We start from the raw sequence: 24,006 nt of genomic DNA, 5'->3' as shown, positions 1-24,006 counted from the left end.
CCCCCCGAATCCGCCTCTCATCCAGCACCCCGGTTCAATCCCGAATCCGCAAACTGTAGCTTTCTCGTGGCTCTTCCACTGGGTAGTGTTTGGAAGCTGCACATCGGCATTGCTTAATTAGGCGTGCGGTTGATGAATTAGCTCTAATTGACAGCTAATTTAAGGCTTTAGGGCGCATTCGATTGAGTTTTCGGGCTCGGTTAGAGCAGCAAACGCTATTTTTTTTGATATAGAACACACACACACACACACACACACACACACACACACACACACACACACACACACACACACACACACACACACACACACACACACACACACACACACACACACACACACACACACTTCAGGGGGAACAACCTGTTCCTTGGATAATCTATTTGGGAGTGCCGGGGGCTATGGGATTGGAGACAGCAGTGTGCTCCGCTGCACCATATTGAGGATGTCAGGTCACTTAGTGTGTCAAGGCTCTGCTGCGGCTGATCAATGCTCCACAGTCGATATCAACATGTGTCCGATGGTGAACCTAATCACGTCTTATCGGGTGGCCCCCGCTGAATCATGACAGGTTAAAGGTCACCTTCAAATCCTGTGTTTAGTGTTATTCACACCCTGCCATTGAAAGCCACCATCACTTCATGATAACTCACATAGAAGGTGGGCAATTTTCTCTGTCACGTTCACATGCCGGCACATCACTGTTAATCCTACATAAAGGCTGCATGCCGATCTCTACTTTAATTTAAATGATCCATATTGCTCAGTCAGTGCAGTAAACAGGGGCTGCTCCAGAGTGGCTGGAGCAGGGGGGCCGGGGGGCCCCGTGTCCCTGTCAATGGTGGTGAGTTGGGCACAAGGAGGGGCTTATTACTGGTCCGGGCACCAGCGTCGCTGTTGGAGAGCGAGCGGCCAGAGGCCCTGCAACGTCTCCAGCAGAGAACAGTCGGAGGCATTGTCTTACCTAATTACGACCCGTGGAGGCCTGTTTGTTGCCTGTTTGTTGCCCCTTCGCCATGCTTGTCTGATCCCCTTCTCTGCATGGGCGCCAGCACCCCGAAAACCTGTGCTAATTAGTGTGCTAATTAGAAAAGAAACAGCCCTAGTAATTATGTCAACTCTCGTTAACGACCGTGACCATGAGCAATATTATTTTTACGTAATGTTTTGTGTCGGGAACCCAACTTGCAATGCTCATTAAATAGGGAAAAATAAGAGGGGTTCTGGGAGTGGGGGGGGGGGGGAACCCCGCATGGGCCAAGATGGAGGATGGCTGCACTCTGTGGAATGAAGTTGGCATGAACTTACAGCCCTGATTAAATGCCTAGCACTCTCAGAACTGTTTCGTTGGATGTAGTTTGAATCTCGTTCAGTGTGGCTGAAAAAAACTGCATTCAAAAAGGAAACACAAACTATGATTCTGTTCATTGTCAAACTTTATTATACAACAATTGAGCAATCTCAAAATTCTAAACCACATTCTTTTAAAATAGAAATATGAATAAATAGGGAACGTACATCCGGGGAATGGGAAAGTGTACTGCAAATATTCAAGTCCACTGCATTGATGATAAATAGAGGAAAAATATCCAAACGAAAGTGAGCTCCCCTGGAGGAAATGTTGCTGCGACCCAGTGGTTGGGGGTGACTCCAACCATTTGGGGGCGTGGTTGTTCATCTCAGTCTCCACGAAGAACCGTATCAGGACAGCCTTCCTCCAACCTGGCTCAGTTGTCGTTGATAACAGTAAACCACTGGTCCAATGGTTACTTCTTCGGCCTCTCGAGGATATTGAGGAACTTCCCTCTGGTCATTTCCCTGGCTGGAGACAAAAGAGAGACATAAGTGTGATGGTTAGTCTACTGATGTTACCCTGGAAGACACTCCGCTTTACGCAAGATGGATGAACAAAGGTTCAATACCAACACATGGCTTTAATTAATCCTTCTCTTCAAGCATTGAAGGCTAAAGACTTGTAGTTCATTAGTGTTTGAGATAGCAAGCTAAAGGTCAGCATAAGCTATTTAGGAGGTCATTAATCAGTATTACACATTTTAATAGTTATCACTTCATGTTTATTCATTGCGCCTATGAAAATGAAACAGCTGAAGCGATATATAAACAAATATTGAAATTATTAGTATAAATATTGGCAATTTAGAGTTGTGTTTATGGAAACCCTCTAACACAATGCTTTATGAGTTTCTATGCTTTTGAAACAAGAGGAAATTGGATGGCAATATAAACAGAATCTGCAAAAGAATCTACAAAGACAAAGGCACAACAAATCATGTCATATCTACAAGACTACAAATTAACTGAATGGCGTTCTGAGATTTAATTTGACAGCCCATTTACAACATGACCTATATACTGTAGTTGTGTTTTCTGCTGAAAACTATTTCTCCTTTGGTATGACTAGCCTGGGAAACCTGCATGTCTGTACATTTCAAAAGCAAATCATATGAAAACAACAGGCACCTCTACGTGGATAGGTATGAATTCCGACACTACACCAATACGTGATCAGGTTCCAATATGGGAAGAGGAACTGTTAGAGTGATTGAAAAGGTGCTGTAAAGAAATCAGCACTGTTCTTTAGCAATGCAAAGCATGTATTTCATTTCTGTGCAGCGTCAAAGCAGGAGGTAATTTCGACAAACATCTGTTCATTTTGGACATGGAAAACAAAATAAGACACACACCATCTACCAAAGTAGATGTGATCACGGTGTGTGCACTGACATATGACAACACAGCCATTGTGTGTGTGTGTGTGTGTGTGTGTGTGTGTGTGTGTGTGTGTGTGTGTGTGTTGGGAATGGAAGGGAGGGTTGTGTGTGTGTGTGTGTGTGCGCCCACAAGGAACAAAACATCCTGTACAAAGATACGATTAAACATTCGGGCCCCCTCCCAACCCCACTCAATGTCCCTTAGGGGAAAATGGGATAATACACAAGAAACTGGGACCTTCAAATCATATCATGAATATGAATACACTGTATACAATTTGAAAACCACAAACATTTTAACATAATTGGTAGTGTTTAAGTGGGACTTGGCTAACTAGCCAAGTGTGTTGATCCCCGCTGAACTGATTGTCAATACAGAAGCTCTCCTTTGGAAGAACACACAAGAGACACCAGGAGGGGTCTCTCCAGTCTCTCTATGAGCCCAGGAGGGGCAGCATCCACATGGAGATGCTGCTCTGTTCACCAGAATCACATCATCGGTGTAAGTAGCTTCAAACAGGAAACAACCTCAGCTAAAACAAAAACAAACCCGTTCCAGCGACACCAGCTCCAACACTAAACACCAGACAGAACCCAGGACAACATCGGACACCAGAGTCAAAGCATAGAGGCTTCCCTTGAGTACAGAGAGTTGGTGATCAGGACCACAGCAGAGCAGAACACCTGAAGCCCTCCTGTTGAAGCCCGACCAGGAGCTGACGAGCTGCTGTCTACTGACCCCCCACTCTCTACCCCCACCACGGGCGGCTAATGAAAAAACGGGAGGCGATAAGTCATTTAGATGAGTAACCAGGTGGGGAAGGATAATGGTGGTGTCTGGGCGTCGGGGGGGGTACGGGGGGGACGGGGGGGACGGACCATGCCACCTTGAGGTGTCCATCATCAGGTTAAACATGATGCTAATTGGACTAGGATGGATTCATTCTGCGCCGCGCTGTCTCTTCAAATAACCCCAAACAAACCCCTGGCAGACAGACAGGAGAGCTTGGTTTACAGTGGGGCCAGTGGAATTAGGTAGGGCCAAACCATTAAATTGGGCTGACCCCGGAGACTAGGAGTGAGCTGGTGTCATCTTCCGATAAGGGGAGGAGGCGTGCAGGAGGAGAAAGTGCCGACGTTCCCTGGGCGTTCCCAGGCGTCTCTGCGCACCTCCTCCCATCGTCTCTGATGAGGCCAAACTGTTAAAAAACAGGGAATCAGCCGTGGCTGTGCCAGCCCCCCACCCCCCAACCCGCTCACCGCCCCCCCCAGAGACCCCTCACCCCACATAGCCGCTCATTAATTAGAGTTGAGTTCAGGCGGGCCCAGCTGAGGCAGAAACTCATACCATTTATTTGATCCGGTTAAAGACCCCATCAAACGGAAATCAGCACTCAATTTATGATGTGCAGCTCGCCTCTGATCAAAAATAAAAAAAGGTGCTCATCTTGTCGGTTAGACATGTGGACCTTCAGTGTTCAAATGGGGAAGCACTAATAAAATATTCAATAGAGAATTGCTGCTGGATCAACCTGGAAATGGGCACGGCGAATAGCATTACAACTATGAAGGTAGTCGCTGTTTAATAAGCCATCTTTTATATTTGAAATATTCTTAGACGACAAGGTTTTCGAGGACGGCCGTTTCTAAAAGACTACGAACAGAGATTTTGTTTTTGAAAAATAATAAAAGGATTCTTTCATTTCAATGAATGTAAATGGTTGGGGTTGTTTTGTCAAAAATCTGGTTTTAGGAGATGAGAACAGAGACAGTAGAACAACGCATGCATGGTGTCTACTAAGTAGACACTAGAACAACGCATGCATGGTGTCTACTAAGTAGACACTAGAACAACTCTGGGTTGATTTGATTTGGACTAAGGTCCAGCTGACCAGACCCGTTTCGTATTTATATTTCATTTATACTTTTTGAAGGGAACTGTCTTTTTTGGGTTTTGTTGTTTGTTATTTGTGGTGGTTTGAAGCAAATTCATAAAAAAAATAGAACCAGGATACCAGGAAGCAAGATAGCACCAGGAACCAAGATAGAACCAGGAATCAAGATAGAACCAGGAACCAAGATAGAACCTAGACACCAGGAACCAAGATAGAACCTAGACACCAGGAACCAAGATTGAACCAGGATACCAGAACCCAAGATATGACCAAGATACCAGGAACCAAGATAGCACCAGGAAACTATCCTTACATGCCCTGTCTCTCTCACACACACACACACACACACACACACACACACACACACACACACACACACACACACACACACACACACACACACACACACACACACACACACACACACACACACACACTTTGTCAAAGGCCGGGCGAGATCAATAGTGATTAGGGGGACTAGGAGATTTGTTTAGTTGATTAGAAAGGTCAATTACTAATTTTCCACTAAGTTAATCAGCAACTTGTTACAGCTGCCATCCATACCTAATGACACCTTATGGATTCTGGGGGCTGGCGACTTCTACTCCTGTTGATTTGTTCCGCTCTAATTATCATTTAGTGCCCCACTATTCTGACATTTTACCAAAGCCCAGCATGTCAACATTAGACAAACAAATACGAGGAAAATCATTGGAGCATACTAAAACAAAGCGGCCCATCAATGAATAATATTAACCTCTAATACGCATCAACGCATTCCTGTGCTTTCTGCATGCTTACTTTATCCATTCTGTCCCGAGATAAGAGTTGGATATGAACAGATGCAGAGCTACTAGGTCATGGTCTGGATGGAACGACCCAGGATGATAATGCTATGCTATAGTATGAAAGCTTATGTTGTCTGGGGCCCCGCCCCCAGTAATCCTCTCCCTGTAGATCCGGGTCTGGGTCCCAGGTACCTACAATACCCCACTGCGGATTAACCTATATCTGCAGACCCAGACACACAAAACACTAAATATAGCCCAAAACGTTGTCTTTTTGCCAGCCCTGAATAAAACCCAGAGGCAGCAGGGAGCTGCTGGCTGATGAGTCACTAATGTTGTTGATGTGCAATGTCCCTCGGTCAGAGAGGACAAGTCTCATTTTGTGCAAATCCCAAGAGGCCTGCATGCATATGCATGGAGGAGGAAACGCGTCTGTGTAACATCTTACTCTCTTCTCGTTGGCCGTGAGTGATCTGGGTGTCATGTCACCGCCCACTCTCCCCCAAACAAACCCCCCCCCCCCCACACACACACACACACACACCCACACTCAGATTCCCACGTGAATATCATGAGTAATCATCACTAAAGCCCCCCCTTGCCCCTCCCCCACCCGACCTCCAGAGACAGATGACCACCTGGGTTAACTGGAGTCTTGGACCCCAGCCCTGTTTGCACCAATTCACTTTCATTAAGAGTCCGGGGGACTTATCTGACCCCACTGCCCATCGCAGAGGGCCACTTGGGCTATTACGGCCTGTAAGCTTTATTTAATGGATTTAACATCCACTCCCCCCCCCCCCCCACCCACCTCTGGGGAAGGATAGGGAGACCTGACACACACACACACACACACACACACACACACACACACACACACACACACACACACACACACACACACACACACACACACACACACACACACACACACAGGAGACTGAAACAATCACACACACACACACACACACTCCGTTTTCAGACACTACCGCCTTCTGCAACACATACACCTGACGCTCATGTTTGTGTTCAAAATTCAATTACCCACTTATTGATACTTCACAGGGATATTTAAGATGCAGACACGAGCTGTGATTTCCCAGGGGAGCCACTGGTTCCTCTTTATGTCCCAACTGATAGGGGCCCTCCCCCTCTCTCCCCCCCTCCCCTTCCACCCGCTGCAATGCATCCTTGCCTGGCTGACGCTCTCTCTCTCACTCACACACACACACACACACACACACACACACAGGCACAAACAAACACATCTGCACCGCTCCGCCCCTGCCCCAGCCTATATGGCTGTTCAAGAGGTGTCCTTATTAATAGGCAATCAGTCAAAATTCATTCATTAAAAAGCCTAAAAGGTTTTACACCCGCGCTATGATTAGCTGGGAAAGAAAATCCAATGAATTCCTAATGCCTTTATGGAAATGAGGTGTCATTCCCGATCTGCTCAGGGAGGTGTCAGGCAGGCGGAGCTGAGCGAGGTGTGTGTCTGTGTGTAGGCGCCGCCTGCAGCCTCGCCTTTCTCTCTCTCCTTTACAAGGCTGTGACACTGATCCTGCCCCAGATAGGGATGGACGCCAGCAGCTGCAGCCTGCTGTGTTGCCCGTGTAGCTTCTGCTACAATACGTGTGAAACCCCCCTCTACAGAACCACACTGATCCCCTGTTATCAAAGTTCAAACAAAAGGCGGACACTTGCAGTGTAACGTAAACAGGTAGCATTTGGACCAGACTTCCTCTGTTTCACATGCCCTGCGTTTGTACGGACTGTCCATTGTTGACCTCTCGTGTCCAATCAAAACACCAGCTACTACATCCCGCATCCTTTACGTCAAGCCTGTGATTTACACACACAAGCGTTCCTCTATCACTTTCCCCTCACACCCACTTCAGGTACCACCTTTAGAGAGACAGAGAGAGAGAGAGAGACGCCCTGACCGACACCACCACTCATCCATCTCCTCCATCAGCCCTTTAAGAAGCTGCGAAGGGGACAGCAGGGAAGGTGGAGTTTTGAGGTAGAGGAAGGTTATCCATGTGGAGGAGGGGAGGGGAGGAGGGGGGGGGGCTGGTCGGTGTGGTAGATCCCCCCCCCACCCCTTTACCTCTCCCTGCTCCTCATTCAGCGGGCTGTCAGTGCAGGTACTTCATAACTACCCGCCCCTCGGTCAGCCCGCCCTGATGGATTGATGGAGGCACATTAGCACCAGTGGAGCTCACTGAATGCAATCATATTCAGCAGCGCGCGTGCTCCCTAATAGGCCTGTGATTGATCCTGGGGCGGGGCACCGGTTCGGGGATTGGGGGGGATGGGGGGAGGTTGAGGCGGTGTGCGCGGGCCCATTAGGAGCTGTCAGGGTAGCCGGGTGACCTTCAGTTTCACCTTGGGGGGAGAGGCGCCATCGATACCTGGTATCAGTGGTGATGACCGAGGGGCTGCTCTGAGTGGCCGGGCCAGAGACAACAGGTTGGCTCCGTACAGCAAGGATTTACTGCGTCCAGCTGTGTTGTGTGGAGCTGCTGCTGCCAGGGCGGTTTGGTAGTGTACCTGCAGTGCTCAGGGTGCTGCCAGGGTTATAACACTACCTTCCACTACACAGGCCTTTCAACACGTACGTCCTGTACACTGCACTGGGCTAGGGTTGTATATGTATACAGGGACTTTGTTTCATGTTTTGGAACAACTCGTAGGTCTGTGATTAATGGGGGACTTTAGGAAAAGACTTGCTGTATATTTTAGTTGTTTTTCTCTTTTCTTTGTGTGTCAATGCGGCTTAAATTCTTCTTCAATAAACTCAAAATCAAAGTCTCCATTTTAATAATTTTTTTCTTAACTTTTAAGTTAAGTGAAGCTTGAGTTTGCGATCTGCAGAATTCTGTAAAGATATATACATACACGAAAGGAGTCCAACAATTTGTACAGGACTACATCACCAGGATTAATAAAAGAGCCTGTGTGCTTACGAGGTGATGGACGTGCTGTCAAGCCCTGAGATTCGGCCATTCAGCAGATGTCCCAAGGTGAAACCGATCCGCGGCGAATAGTATTCAAGACAGGTTTATGATGGACGCTGCTTGCAGCCAATTACAACGTCCCGTCTCCCGGTGTCTGCCTGAAAGCCTTGGGACCGGCTCCTCCTTTGTGGAACAAGCATCTTGTGGCTGGTGGCCGTTGGCTGGTGTGCGTTGCCCCATCGCTCACAGGTGTTAAGAGAGAAGCCGAGCAGCCTTGAGTCCACAAGTGTGACAGAGTGGCGGTGCTCGCTCCTCGGTGTGTTTTGCGGTGTTAACACCCCTGCCTGAGGCCTGGCGCCAGGCCCCCGGGGGAACACTCAGCTTTCAATTACCTCCAATAACAGCGCTTATCAGGAGCTCTGCTTCTCCCTGGAGGATCAGGGGGGGCCTGATGCCCACACTCAGCGGCCCACGACAGGGGCATTCATCACAGGGCGGGGCAGCAGCTGGGGCCCGGGGAAGAGGCACGCGTCGGGGGGTGGGTGTGAGGGCCTCTGGGACAGGACATGTCCTAAATTGTGGCGGGTGTGTGAAGTGGGTTGGTAATGGGGAAGCGCTCCCCGGAGATTAAAGATGCATCCGATTTAACTAACACACCCTCAGAGGTAGGGGTGTGTGTGTGTGTGTGTGTGTGTGTGTGTGTGTGTGTGTGTGTGTGTGTGTGTGTGTGTGTGTGTGTGTGTGTGTGTGTGTGTGTGTGTCTCCACACAAAAGAGCCCAGATCAGCACCCACATGGATGGCAGGACGCATTCCATATCATTTGTTTAGTTAGTTTAACTTTTCTTCATTCATTCATTCCCTGCCATTGATTGGGTCCAGGCCTCCTTGAGGTGTGAGAGCAGAGGGCAGGGTGAGGTCTGCAGGGCCGGGATGGGAGAGTTTACACGGGCTGATTGTGCCGGGCTCCCATTAAGCTGCACTATCTTTAATGGCCCGCGCGTGGAAGGAGGAGGGGCAGTAAATCCTGCCCCAGCCCGGTCCCTCTGCGCCGCTGCTCCTCCGCGCCGACTCGTTTACAGCCGGGGGGAAACTGAGGAGCGCACAAACGTGATGAAAAAGTAGCTGAGATTTACAAGGCCGCCCCAGACAGGCGGGAAAAGGAGAAAATTAAACCGGAGAGCATTAAACAGGCACCCATTACGAGGGGGACGCTCAGAGACCAATAATAACTGGCATTGCGTGCCGTCAGCCAGGGCTACGCGACATGATTGCAAAAAACCCTGCATTCCTCCCCGAATGACAGTTAACGTCTTAATGGCGCCGGGTGACTCGGTGCTCAGGGCTTGTTGCCCCCCGAGAGATCAGACCTCGAGGCTTTAATCAAATCTAAATAAGTCATTAGGTGAAGAACGCGAGACACTCTTGTTAGTGAGACAATTGGTCTGTTTGGGTTGTTATATAATGGAAAACTGGTCAATCATGCATCTTCTGTAAGATCTGACGACACAGACAGGTAACGGTCAGTCAGACTGGGAACATGATATTAAATCAAGTATAATAAACTAATATAGGATTTGGTTACTCCTAAATTACGTACATTATTGCTTCGCTCTACTCATACCTTTGCAGTAAACAACTCTATTAAAAAGATGATTCGACTACCCTGGCCCATAATTTCATAACTTGAATAATTACATAAACTTTTGATTAATGCATCTGTCCTTTTTTGTAATTAATTTACAAATATAATGACAAATTATATTTGGCCTAATCCGCCTATGAAATAGCCTGCTTTAATCATCCTACCTTTATACATTTTTAGAAATTGCTGGGGCTAATCGCAAATTAAAGTATGCAGTGTGTGGCTCCCTGGTCACCTGTTCACCATCTTTAACCAGATCAAGATGAACACGCATTGAAGTACACAAGTGAGTGTATTGCGGAAGCTACATGCTAGCACACGTCATGTTAAGACCTTCTTGTTACTTCTACAAACTTTTGACTGTAAATGTTGTATTTATTCTAGAGACCATCAAAGATAAACAGTAAGATCCCCAGAGTTTTCCTTTTTTCATATTTGTGTTTTTCATCACTGAACTAGCAAGCACACATTTTCTCTTATAAGAGCACTTAGCTTCATCTCTCTAATCCACACTCTCCACATGGATTAGGACAATGGTGGCACCAGGCAGTGGATTAAATGTGAGATTTTGCGTTTGGCCCCTTGCTGCCACGCTTCCGTCACTACTTTGACAAGACTGCCCTAGATACACGGCATCCAACATGCTGAGTGGAAGTCTATTCTTCGACTGTGTTTTGAGCAAATACCAAGCAACGCTTTTGTTATGGCACAACACAAAATCATACTATTTCACAGGTTGTTTTTAGGTGAACAAATGTATTGTCACCTTGTCAAAGGTGTGGATATGTTATTCTAACATGAGAGTTTGCAAAGAGTTAAATGACGTAATGACGCATATTGTGCAAGTGGCACCACCTAGTGTTACATTGAAGCACCATCTATTGCTCCATTACAATACAGTCCTGGTGTGTTTGGTTTTGGTTTTTACTTACACTCCTCTAGGCCCAGCTGGTAGGCGAGGTTCTGTAGCCCTTTAACTTTTTCCATGAGGTTTGCGGTGGTGAGACTACCAAGCTCTACAGATAAATAACAGGACAGGACAAAAGTTACGCCAAAATACAACACAGGAAACAGTTGTCTAAAAATAGGTTAAACGGCTAGATTTTCTTTTATTAAACTGTTTGAAATGTCTGTTTTTAATGCATATATGCGCGTACCTCTTAACATGTCCATGTCTTCGTTCTCCAGCTCCGCCATCCACTTAGGGGGAGAGTCAGTGATGGGCTGCAGAGGGAGATGAGAGCCTCAGTACACATGCCGAAGCATCCTCTGAACATATGACAACATTCCTTGGCAATCTCAATGAGGTAAAAACAAAGTAGCAACCAAGCTAGTAAACTTACATTTTTACAAGATGCGGCGAATTCTGCGACTCCGGGCACTGTAAAATGAAGCATAGAGTCAGTCTTCAGCAAAGCTCTGGGCAAAATAAGTGATTTAAAAAGCAGCACAGTGGGTTTAACTTACACTGCTCTGGCCAGAGGTCTGGTGAGGCTCGGTCCAACTTCTCAAAGCTCAGCAGAGACGACTCAAAGTCTTCACCTGATAGGGAAATCCTTCATCAACATAATTTCTTCAGATGCTCTCAAGTAGCAAACAACGTATGTTTCTCTTCCAATAGTGAGTTGTTACGGGTTTCCATAAGGTTCTTATGGCTATGCTGAGCTAATTGTAGATTGTATTGTTTTGCAATATATTTCAGTCTTAAAACGAATGCAGAGTCCTCAGCAATGTGGAATTATGATTGAGGAAGACGTTGAGACAAAAATGTTAGGACTACACAACAAACATTTAAAATCTACCTGCCAAAATAACTGATGGGGTAACCATTTCCACTAAGCAATACCAGGTGTGGTAATGTTAACCTTACTGAATCAAACAAGACAAGCTGTCTCTCAAAAGGATAAAACATATGAGCATATAATGAAGCATAGTGGCTACACACAAATAAATATCAAAACTATAAAATAATTCGATTTACAGACCTCTATGCACAATAACTACATTATCATATAAATGTGTTTTGTTTCTCAACCACAATCCATCAAGAAATGAGAAGAAAGAAAAGCGCTGAAATGCTATGACCTAAACAGTGATATAGATTTATATTATATGTAGATTAGTAATTGTTTGTCTCTGCTGTTGTACAAGGGAAGCAGCAGGGTAGTGAAGGAAGTGCCTTCATACCTGCTACTTCAATACAAATGACTTACTGTGGATCACATTCATGCTTATATATCATTCCTGTTGAGCTTTGACATGGTCTTTTTTGCTCTACTTCAACATAACCACATAAGGCTTCATTTCAATCTTGCAGTTGGCGAAAACATCCTGATTCCACCCCTATGGGTATATCCCATTTCATTAACCTTCCAGATCCCAAAGCGTGTACTGCCTTCACTGATATGAGTCTGCTTGACACAACACGGTGACTTCATAGTTAAGGTCAGCTCACTCGACATAAGGTCCACTTTAAGTGAAGCTCGTCTGTTTCGTTCCTCAGAGGAACAAAACAGACATGATGTGTTCAAGCTGTGTTAAATGTCTTGTTCCTCAGAGGAACGAAACGGACAAGCTTCACTTAAAGTGGACCTTCTTATGTCGAAGGAGCTGGCCTTAACTTAAATGATGAGACGTGAACGTAGCAGTGTATGTATACGATACAAAGGACCTCTGTCTCGTCTCCATGAACTGGGAAACGTCAACGTTAGACAAAAACACTGGCTAGTGTAGGCTTTAGCCAACGTGAAAAACAACTCTACGGAGCTAAATTATACCAGGAACGTCCCTCGTTTAACACCCCACAATGAGCAGTTAAGTAGTTGTGAAATTAGTCAACATATTGTCACCGCAAAAGGGTCAAAATATATATTTATACACAACATCGCAGGGTAAGGAATTAGAATTTACCTCCATTTGGAGACGCCATCTTCACTACTAACACGTGACACATTACAACCAATAGCAGCAGCCTTCCCGGTCATTCACGTGTACCGTAGTCATTTGAATAGTTGGCGCTAGATGGCAGACATGTGTTCCTGTGGAACAAAACAAGACTCCCTTCACCACCACTAATGTTTAATATTTGTATTTGATCATAATCTTGGTCGAACCAGAGAATGTCCTGTAGCAAACAGTAAAAAATTATTAAATAAATTGCAAGTAATCAAAAATGTCCTATGTTGCCCTCTTTATCAAAGGAAGTAGGCATCAGATACTGATATATCAAAATGTATATCCTACAAAAACACACAGAAAATAAAGAGTCACAATTTCTTTATTATTTAAAACTAAATATTCACATCACAGTACAATCTATTTCCAGTCGTGTGGTATCAAACTACAGGACACAAACAGTAACAATGGCTAAATATAATACAAAAATAGTACCTTGATCCTGAATAAAAAAGTGACTTCAAGAGTCTTTAAGTTATTTATATAATTTGGAAACATATTCATTGAGGGATTGTTGATTAAGGCACTTAGTTCATTATTGCAACCTTAAGATAATACATGTTAAGGCAGTTAGGTGAAAAGATGATGTGTAATTGCATACTCCTCAAATACTTTAACCTTAGTGTGTTCAACTTGTTTTGTAAGTGTTCTGTCAGGCAGTCTGTACATAATGACAAGCTAAAATACTTTAAAATCTAAAAATGCTCAACGTGTACATTAGTACAACATTAGTGTGTTAAAATACTTCTGTACCGATAAGCTATAAGCAATATTAGTGTTCTGTTCCCGTGGAGACGACTAGAACTCCCATGAATCCATCCACTTGAGGCCGGCCATCGCACTTCCTGGTTCGTGGGCCAGAGGTCCTCTCATGCCGTAAGACAGCGGGTGGAACATGTGAAAACTGAAGAGAGTTTGGGGGGAAAACAACCAAGAATATCAGAGATAACAAATAAATAAAGGCACATACAGTGATGAGCAGACAGACAGACAGAGTATGGTTTAGAGTAGCATTTAAAGAGCCCATATCATGCTTTTTAACATTTTAAAAACTCCCCCTGGCTCAGACTTAGATTTTTCTAGTTTAGCAGATGTACAACATACTGTATATACAGTACGTCATATACCATTCTAAAGCAAAAGGAAAAGTCGAAAAAGATGATGATCATGATATCACCACTTTAAAAAAGGATTAAAAAAAAGACCAACATTGACTTACTCATTGTTATCTTAACAGCATTAAATATCTGAGTGGTAGGAATGCTGCCGAGTAAGAGCAGCTGCCCCACAGAGTGACCCTTTGGCAACGACAAACCACCACTACAGCCGGACCTCTCACCTGTAAAGGACGCTGAAGAGCAGCGCCATCTGTCCCAGTCTGAGCAGCCAATCAGCACGCGGCGGAGAGAGGAACAGGTCGGCGCTGTGCAGCAGGGTGTCCAGAGTCAGACCTGGTCCGGGGGGAACAGAACCATGTCAGATATTGCAGAGGACTAACGCCGGCCCGTTGGTGCACACACAGTGGGATGGAGCTATGTTAGCACACTAAATGTGTTTCAAATATAAAAGCATTGAAAAACAATAGAACACAATGATAAAACAATAAATGTTCTGTGGCGATATAGCATCATGTTCAAATTTGTTCACATTTTTTCATTAGGAAAAACCCCTTGAGATGAAGCCATCTCGTTTTCAAGGGGGTCCTTAACAACATAAAGTACAATAATATAACATAACAATAACATATTAAGAACATTCTTAATAACCAAAAAAACCAACACAACCCCCCCCCCCCCCACAAACAAACAAACAAAAACATCACACTTGAGCGACAATAAATAGTGAAACACACACAGTACCGCGCAGGTCGGACCTACCCGTCAACATGCTGCTGAACAGCATGGCAGGGAAGTAGTGGTGGTAGTAGAGGATGCGGCCCATGGTGTAGAAGGGAGCGTAGTGGAGCAGCCAGCCCAGGACCAGCTGCCCTCCCCCCCGCATCAGCACCCAGCAGTGCTCTGGGGATAACCCAGGGGAGCACATTCAGCGAAAATTTTGAACTGATAAACGCGTATACCCTGGACGTATCAGAGATACATTTGGACGTTTTCAATTATTTGTACCTCGTCTTTTTTGGCTCAGATGCACGTCTCTTTGGAGCGCTATAGAGGCCACCGCCACCATGACTGCGTACAGGCCCAGACATGCTAGATTGAGCCACCAGGTGACCTGAAAAGGAGGCCGTACTACTGTTAAGCAATATGGCGAACCCGACCAAAAACGGCCGTCACAAAGTTCAGGCGTATCACAGAAGTGATCACAAAAGATAGTTAGACACTCACTGGGTTCCCGAGCAAGTACACGCGATACTCCGTCTCGTTGACGCCAGAAAACCTCAAGCCCTTAAAAGCGACACATAATAAGAAGAAACACAGCAATCAGTTACCCTAGTGTTATTCATGACAACGTTGAATCAAGCTTGTGGAGCGCAGACCTCACCTGGTAGTTGATGGGCCAGTGCCACGGTCTGGAGTTAATCTCATTATCTTTGGGCTTCAGTCCGCTGTTGCCCTAAAAAAATAACATATTAGACAATATAATAACATAATGGGAACCTTCAACTGGCTTATGATGATAATGATAATGTCTTTGATCTACTCGTACCCTGATCATAACGATGTGGGACTCCAGCAAGATCTCCAGGAAATGGGGCTTCAGCACAGACAGGCTGATGTTGGGCACTGGACACACACACACACACACACACACACACACACACACACACACACACACACACACACACACACACACACACACACACACACACACACACACACACACACACACAGTCAGCCCCTTGAAGGACAACAAAGACATGGTTAACGCAAAGAGAGCCACACTGTACATTGACCCATTTGCTTACATTTGGGATTGATGTGGTCTTCAATGTTCCACTGTGAGTTAGGGGTTTCCTTGAGGTAAGGGCTACAGGTCACCTCCACCTGCTCCCAGCCCCTAGACCGAACACGAGAACACACTGCTGAGTGAATCTGTACGATGTACGAATGGTTGCTGCAATGACGCAAGGTCGATCTATGAAATGGAGTAAACAAAGAGAGGCATTGGGTACCACTTGGGGAGGGTCTTTCCTGAGGAGTAGAGCACACAGCCGGTGGTCATGTGCAGGAAGCGCACCTTGCTGCGCAGAACCTTCACGGGGTCTCCCTTCCTCCCCCCACAGACCTCCACCCGCCACAGGTCGTTGGAATCCCCGCTGCCATTCTGAACGAGGACACAGAGGGAGGGAAGCAGGAAGTCATGTGTTATTGTGTTCTATCAACAGGTCGGTTCATCGTTTCTATTCATTAATAATAACAGTTTATCAAGAGGTACTACTGTAATGGTTATTGTAGCACATGTCCATGCCACACTCATTATTATTTTGGGCTCCTCTAGACAAAGGACGCAGGGTGGTGGGGTTAAAAACACACTTTATTGCACAGGTTTGATACTGAACATGGCAAGGGTGCCCTACTGCCATCCAGTAGATCTCCCCAGTGTGTGTGGAGATGACTGGTTTAACCTGTGCACACTGATTACTCGACAGATGCGCAGCCTCGCCCAGTCAGTCTCTGCCATCATCCACAAACACACTCCCACAGTTATGTTTTTGAAATCTTTTTGGATTTAGTTCTTAGCTAACTGAGGTAGACTAACCAAAAAGTGAACGGTCAAATGATTAGATTGAGTAATGGGGTCCACTCACGATGCCGTAACCTGTGACCTGGAAGTGTTTCCTGGTCATGGGCGCTTCCTGGAGGTGGCTGTGGAGGTTCCTGGTTGTTCTGTGGAAAGGAGATGCATCATATATTCAACAGATACAATAATATGTAATGTTACTCACAAAAGAAACATCAACCACCAGTGATTACATTGTAGTTTTCCAACGGTCTTGTTGGTTCTTACTCTTTGTGCTCCAGTCGAACGGTGTCCCCGTGGCGGACCAACTCGGGGGTCTCAGGGTGGGCTAAGTTTAAATAAAGACAGCCATAAACAATGTCAACACCTAATGTATTGTCTGACTACAATCCTGTATTAATAAAAGTTATACATAATAAGAATTCAGGATTAAAGCACTTAAAAATAGTACTTAGCACCGTGTAGCATCTTATCCTAGCTATCTTTGTTTACGGGGAATGGGTTAACCTAGCAATAGTTAGTGGTTCTTGGTTCTATAAACATCCTTACTGTACCGACAGCAATATATTGATTCTCTTTCTTCTGACAAATGTACTTATTGTAAGTCTCTTTGGATAAAAGCGTCTGCCAAATGCCCTAAATGTGAATGAAAATGTAGAGAGAGTCCAGGAAGCCCTTGGTCTCACCCTGGCCGTCGTCTGGTTTGTGGACCAGCCACAAGTTGTTGTAGTCTTTGTGGAGGTACGCAGTCACCTGCAGGGACAGAATACATATAGCCGACATGATGACCATCTATTCTGGAAGACGTTGAGAATCGCACAATGTTGATATCCACGCATCACACGTCATTGTGTTTGTGAATATCGTCATTGCTCCCGACTGCACTTGGATGTCACGTTTTGGATCAAAGCCCGAAAGTCCTCTGCTGTATGAACTGAATGTGAATGCACAAAGCGTGTCTGTCGGACCTGCTGCTGCTTGGCTCCAACCCCTTCTGGGTACAGGTGCCAGTGGGAGTGCAGATAGCCTCCGGCGATACGCAGATTCTTCACTGTGATGGTGGATCCATAAGCCAAGTCTGAACCCGGGAGGAAAAAAACATTTAAACAGACTTCAAATAAAGTGTGCATTGTTTGGCCCACAGAGCAGATAAAGCAGAATGAACAACTAGGAGTATAGACGATAGAATCCAACAGAGCAAGGATAGAGTGCAAGGAGCTCACACTTGGGCATGGACGCGTTGTGCAGGTTGTTTCCTATCAGACGGGACTGAAAAGCAGAACTGAAGAAGCCATCTCCTGGACCACTGGTTGGACAAACAAAATAACAATCACCATGGCAACCCCAACAAAGTGGACAATGTTCCTTCTATACAACATCACGCAAATGCAACATGTGCCAATGTAAGAACAGTGCAATACAAACTCACCTTTTGTTCAACAAGGCAAAATGAACTGCGAATACTGTGACATAGAGCAACAGGGGCAGCAGGATGAGTCCTAGGACCCGAGCCAGGAGGTGCTTTGCGACGTCCACCTGACCCAAAGGAAGATAGAGAGAGACAGTCGATTGGTTGAGCATCTGGTGTCATCCACTATTGTGCATTCATAACATATTCCCACGGCGGTAGAAGTGGACCCTTTGTATACCAGTGAGAGGTGCAGGTCTCCCAGCAGAGTCCAGAGGTCCCCTGCTGTATTGATGCCCACCAGCAGGATGACGAACAGCCCCACAAACTTCACCCCGATGGCCCCGGAGAGGTTCACCCCCGTCAGCAGCAACCACAGCCACCAGGATGCACAGAAGGGTCTGAGGTAAAAACGTTATTTCCTTCTTAAAGATCCCATTTCATGCATTATTAGGGTTAATAATTGCATTTGGGGGTACTGCTAGAATACGGTTACATGCCTGTATGTGAAAAATACCCCTTATTATTCTCACACTGTTCATTTCTGCAAAACCAATTTCAATGTATTTTTTGCATCATGTCGCTTTAAGGCCCCCTTCCCAAGCTGCCCACTGCACTGGGCGGCTTGGTCACACTATTACGCAAGTAAAGTTTGAGCGCAAACAAGCTGTTTCACACACTTATTGACGGGCGTTCTCTGTGGGCGCAAATACTCCCCCTGGCTTGGACTTCGATTTTTCTAGCATAGCAGATGCAAAACATGTATACATACGTCAGATAACAGTCTTAAGCAAAGGGAAAGTCGATGATGAAAAGCATGATATCACCCCTTTAACAGCAGGCCTGTGCATCGTCTGACTCTGGCACAAGGACCACTGGTGCTGACCTCAGTCCATAACTGTGGAATAAAGAGTTATGGTGGAGAAGGCGTGTTACCTGGACTTCTGCTGGTTGAACTTGACCATGCTCAGCACTGCTCCCATGATGAAGAACATCAGAATCGGATCCAAAAGGATGTACTGGGAAATGGTGATGGAGCCAGTGTCTGTCCAGAGTTTGTAACAGATTGTACAGTTTTAGTTTGTTTGAAGAAGTAATGTGGGTGATAAATACATTTATAGTCTCTTTAATAAAATCAATAATTCATTGTTATCAAGTAACAAGTAGTATGACGGCTATGGTGTCTACATTTGGACAGTTCCCGTCCTGTCATTTGCCTCCAACTTAGTTGGAGGCAAAACTTAATTTCCTCCACTTTAAATCAGAATGCTGTTAATACTCTATGACATCAGGCACAATTCAAGGGCATAAACTCAGCCTCTTGGGACCTCATTAGTTTTTCCTTCCTCTGTGTTGAGACAAATACTCACCAAATATAAGCAGAGCAGCGGCGATCAGAGCTGCTGAGTTGGAGTGAGACAGCTCCAGCACGATGAAGTAGGCGAACACCGGGAGAGAGGAGCCTAAGGCTGCACAAAACTAACACAGAAACCATCATCCAATCAGCATCTGGGTCCAATGACGTCGTTTTATAATCACCACAACCTGTAGACTAGCGTTCACTGATTACTTACAGCGGAAATTAAACTCACCCCTCTCATACCCCAGTAGTTGTGGTGTCCGTATTTATCGCCTGGCTTGACAAAGGGAAATGTCCCGTCGTAGCCGGTCATGTACCCAGCGAGACCTATGAGTATCTGCCACAGAAGAGAGAGCATCTCCTGTCAAGCTGGGTTTAACATTATATTTGTGTATTGAATAGTTTTCACGAAAACAGCTTCTGAAAATCAGATGAAGTACTACTTTACTTTTCCAAGGGGAGGGTGGACATCAAAAAAGAAAGTTCTGTTAATGTAGTAGCTTCCCATCTTCCCAAAGTGTGTTTCATCCCAACTGAAAGATTCAGAAAACAGTGTGGGTAAAGTGACACTGTAGGGAACACACACACACACCTAATATACTGGTACTTCAGGTGTACCTGGTACTCACCATATATGAGGAGGTTCTGCTAGTTTGTAGAAGCGAGTAGATAAAGAAAGGCCCAGCACCAACAGAACCAGGAGTGTGTTTGGGGGCTGGGCATCCGGAGGGGTGATGCTCCTTTCTGTCCAACATGATGTCCCATTCGAGGACTGCTTGTCATCCTCGTTTTCAAGTTTATTAGACTGAGCCTCGGGTAAGGGCGTGTGTATGGTTTGTTTGTTTTCGGATAGAAGACAATTCTTCCTCTGTCGCAGAGCCGTCAGGTCTTCTTCATCCTTTGCCATCAGGAAGTTTGAACAGCAGCTAAAACGAGCAATGAATGTCTGCAGCAAGACCTCAGTAAAGACTCAATCTTCATTGATTTACTTTATTTCTGCATTTATCAGTAAGAGGGGTTTCCTTCAACAAATAACAGTAAGGTCTACCACTGTCGTTCATATTCAACAAGAGGTTAGGGATGAGAGTGTGATGCTACATTTCTATAAAGCTAACCTAACGCATAGTTTAAAAGTATTCATGCTCGTTTCTTCACAAAGGACGTTCCCATAAACACACCGACTATTCAATGCATGCATGCATAGAAACATAGATTTGGAAAAACGGGAAGTACCCTGCAAACGTCTAGGATGGCTTCACAAAGATAAACATTTCACTCAGCAACAGCCGGCGACGCGTGTCCTTGCGTCATAGGAGCGCAGTGATTTCTGGGAAGTGCAGGCCGTCGGTTTGTGAGAACCACATGCTCCGTACAGCAGTATGGAGCGTGGACTTTATTTCCCAAGATCCCTACAAACGCCTACTTTTTACGAGTGCTTTTGTAAGTCGCCACTAGAGAGCGGTAGAGTGCTACAAATATAATATCCAGAATATATTCGTGAGTTTAGTTTTTTATCAACGTTATGTTTGTCAAATGTAATGACATTACATTAAATATTCCAGTTTGATAAACTGTGTTTACATGTATAACACTAGATGCAGTACGTTTGTGTGTTGTGTATGCATGCATGTTAATATTCAAGATATAAAAAATACACACAGATTTAATTCATATTTTAATAATTTGATGACTGGTAGTGATTACAGTCAAGTGGTACAACAGCACAACCGTGATCTCAACTTATTTGCGGTTTATTAAGGCTTTAAATACTCAAAGCCCAAAACATTGTGTTTCCAATTTATTGAAGACATTTGGTATGTGGAATGATGCATTGGACAGCACAAAGAGTTCACACACAGTGAAAACATCTGCACCGCTGTAGTCTTTTTTCTTCAATGCAGGTTAAAGGCGTACATGCTGCTTGTATGTGAACATGAGGGTTTTATGTATGAGTACAAGAAGCTCTGTCCTCTAAAAGGATAAGGCCATTAACCTCAACCTGAAACTAATAACTATTGCAAGTTACCAAACAAATCTAATGAATGCGTATATTGGCATGGTGATACATTCATGGCATAGGAACCATCTAGAGAAATGATTTGGACATAGTCGTCACTGCAGAGAAAAGGCTTGCGTTTGGCCAAAACAACTCAATGCAATGAATGCAGGCAGTCGGTGATCATGAACTAAAGCTGGCACTTTGTAAAAATTACATTTCAATGTCTGCTCCACAGGGCAGGATACACACACCTCCTCTGGTACAGTGTCAACCACTTTCCTCACGCATAAAAACATGTTTAAAAAACATTTGTACAGAAATATATAAATCTACATAGCTATAAATGTCATTTTTTTTGTCTTTTTCTTATTTTATGTCAAACAAAAAATATTGCTTGTACTAAATACCTAGTGGAATATATAACACAAATAATACATAGTACTAGATCTGTACAATATATCCATAACCTCCCCATAATCAGAACCTGGCCTCTAGACTCACTCAGAGATGGGAATGGTCTCCATTTTGAAACTTGAGATTCATTCAATGCTGAATGAATGCAAAGTGGTGTTGTTTGTGTTTAAGCGTGTGTTCACACACCTGGTTTGTAAAAAAAGTTTTTTGCATTCAATTCAAATTTGCATCCATATCTTGTTTGACCTATACTTTTATTTAAAAAGCTGTCGTTAATTAACCATTTACAATGACGAAGGTAGCCCAGGTCTCAAATAATAAGTTAAGTAACATCAAATTAAGATATACTGTATATTGGTTCTGTAAAAATCAGTTACTTTGATAAAAAAATCGGAGTCAAAACTCTACCAGTGCACTAAAATATTGGAAGAATGTTAAGTCAGTTACTAAAATATGGTGTTTCAGAGCGTGTGAATCACATCCTTCACTTAAGATTACATTGATCATCATATCATCATATACATCCACAGCCTTTTTAGGTCCACAAGTAGCTTAGCGATTGCAATACAAAAGATTTGATGTGAATGTACATCAAGAAACTATTGGTTAAAAAAAATGATGTTAACGGTAAGACTTTCAATGTTCATTGTAGAAATAATGATTAATGAAATTTTATTTTGCCTATGTGTTGATATAACGATGGTTGTACTCATATTTAACGTTTTTTTTTGCTTTTTTAACGAAAGACATTCAAACAACCTCCCAAAGTCAAACGGCCACACAGAAACAACAAGAGCATTTAAGTATGGCCTCTGAGAAGGTCTGCGCTCCCAGCCGACAGAGGCCCGTCATCTAGTTATAAGAAATAAATAATGTATCAAAAAGAATGTGAGAAAGTAATGCAGAAAGAAAAAAAATGAAGTTGCACTGTCTGGGGTCACTAAACAAACGAGCAAAAAGAAGAGGAAAGAACCGGCCACAAATTCCCTTTAGGCAAATGCAAATCTGGAAAGTGTTGAATCCCGTGTGATACATTCACTGAACAGTTCCCGGTGCTCTTGCGTGTATGTAGGGAGCGTGGATATGATGCATTGTGTATGCATAGGTACATGTGCGCTTTGTTTATCTGTGTCTGCGTGTATGGGCTTTGTTTATGTATATGTTTTGTATGCATTAGTCACATATGTGTGTGTATGCATGTTTGTGCGCATATGTACGTGCACGTGTTTGTGTGTGTCTGTGCTGTTTGTGTATGTGTGTGTGCGCATATGTGCATGCATGTGTGTGTGTGTGTGTGTGTGTGCGTGTGCGTGCTATCAAGGGGTCAGGAGCATAGGCCTCTCCTAAGGAAGGGGCATCTCTCCCACAGGGTGCAGGGAGAAGCCAGTGACCCCGTCGCCCTCTCCCAGCCTCCCGCCCCACTACCCGGCCTCACTGGCCACCTCCTGGGGGATCTCGGGGATGCACTCGTGGGGCTTGGCCGAGGCCACAAAGCCGGCCAGACAGCTGCACTTGTAGGAGCCCTCCGTGTTGGTGCAGCGGCCGTTCTGACACAAGGCCACGCTGTCGCTGATGTCCTCGCACTCGTTGATGTCTGCGGGGAGCAGGAGACGGACGGCGTTAGTACCCACAGCTGGAACAGCTGCCAGGCCTAATGTACATGTTTATATATATTACCATCATTTTCAATTGCCTTTAAATGGTGGTAATGGGACTGCATTTATCAAGCACTTTTGTAACCAGTGGCCACTCAAAGCGCTTTACAATGTTAACATTCACCCATTCATGCACACATTCACACACCGACGGCGGTGTCAACCAGCTCGTCAGGGGGCAGTTGGGGTGAGGTGTCTTGCCCCGGGACACTCAGCTAGAAGGAGTCGGGGATCGAACTGGCATCCTTCGGGTTACCAGCCAACCCGCTCTACCTCCTGAGCCACATGCCGCCCCTATGCCTTTGCCTTTAACCTGTTTGTCTTTAATTCCTTCTTTATTTTGACCCCTCGTGTTTCACCGTGACATAACATCACGTTGGGAGTGTGCAGATACCGGTCCTGGAGAGATGCTGTCATATTGCGTGTGGTTAAAGGCACCAGAGCTCCGGCAGCACTCGGTAATCCTCGACATTAAGAGCCGACTCATGTGTTGTT

General features: G+C 45.0%; 3 protein-coding genes across 3 annotated transcripts in view; all 3 read right to left on the bottom strand.

Moving 5' to 3' along the window:
• Positions 1-1,461: 1,461 nt before the first annotated feature.
• lin52 (lin-52 DREAM MuvB core complex component) lies at positions 1,462-12,986 on the bottom strand. The gene is made up of 6 exons (XM_084481644.1): positions 12,932-12,986; positions 11,489-11,563; positions 11,365-11,402; positions 11,179-11,245; positions 10,954-11,037; positions 1,462-1,822 (listed from the first exon to the last, which is right to left on the bottom strand). Exons 1-6 carry the CDS (start codon positions 12,972-12,974, stop codon positions 1,767-1,769), a joined length of 363 nt encoding a protein of 120 aa, XP_084337770.1. The 5' UTR covers positions 12,975-12,986; the 3' UTR covers positions 1,462-1,766.
• Positions 12,987-13,406: 420 nt separating this feature from the next.
• pomt2 (protein-O-mannosyltransferase 2) lies at positions 13,407-20,653 on the bottom strand. Its single transcript, XM_084481883.1, has 21 exons — positions 20,073-20,653; positions 19,892-19,976; positions 19,676-19,780; positions 19,454-19,562; positions 19,020-19,128; positions 18,325-18,484; positions 18,105-18,211; positions 17,899-17,981; positions 17,644-17,753; positions 17,362-17,428; positions 16,943-17,003; positions 16,743-16,821; positions 16,107-16,258; positions 15,900-15,991; positions 15,641-15,717; positions 15,476-15,547; positions 15,319-15,378; positions 15,100-15,205; positions 14,854-14,994; positions 14,316-14,427; positions 13,407-13,880 (listed from the first exon to the last, which is right to left on the bottom strand). The coding sequence occupies exons 1-21, from the start codon at positions 20,348-20,350 to the stop codon at positions 13,775-13,777; spliced, it is 2,271 nt and encodes a 756-aa protein (XP_084338009.1). The 5' UTR covers positions 20,351-20,653; the 3' UTR covers positions 13,407-13,774.
• A 2,259-nt stretch (positions 20,654-22,912) lies between these two features.
• LOC311361924 (latent-transforming growth factor beta-binding protein 2-like) overlaps positions 22,913-24,006 on the bottom strand; it is an 87,515-nt gene continuing 86,421 nt past the window's right edge. Inside the window, exon 37 of the mRNA XM_084481719.1 lies at positions 22,913-23,450. Coding sequence (XP_084337845.1) covers positions 23,278-23,450 — 173 coding nt within the window. The 3' untranslated portion in view covers positions 22,913-23,277. The remainder of the gene's footprint in view (positions 23,451-24,006) is intronic.

Source organism: Micromesistius poutassou (genome assembly GCF_964030765.1).
Source record: "Micromesistius poutassou genome assembly, chromosome: 17".
Classification (NCBI taxonomy): domain Eukaryota; kingdom Metazoa; phylum Chordata; class Actinopteri; order Gadiformes; family Gadidae; genus Micromesistius; species Micromesistius poutassou.
This window is presented reverse-complemented; position numbering and strand designations above follow the sequence as displayed.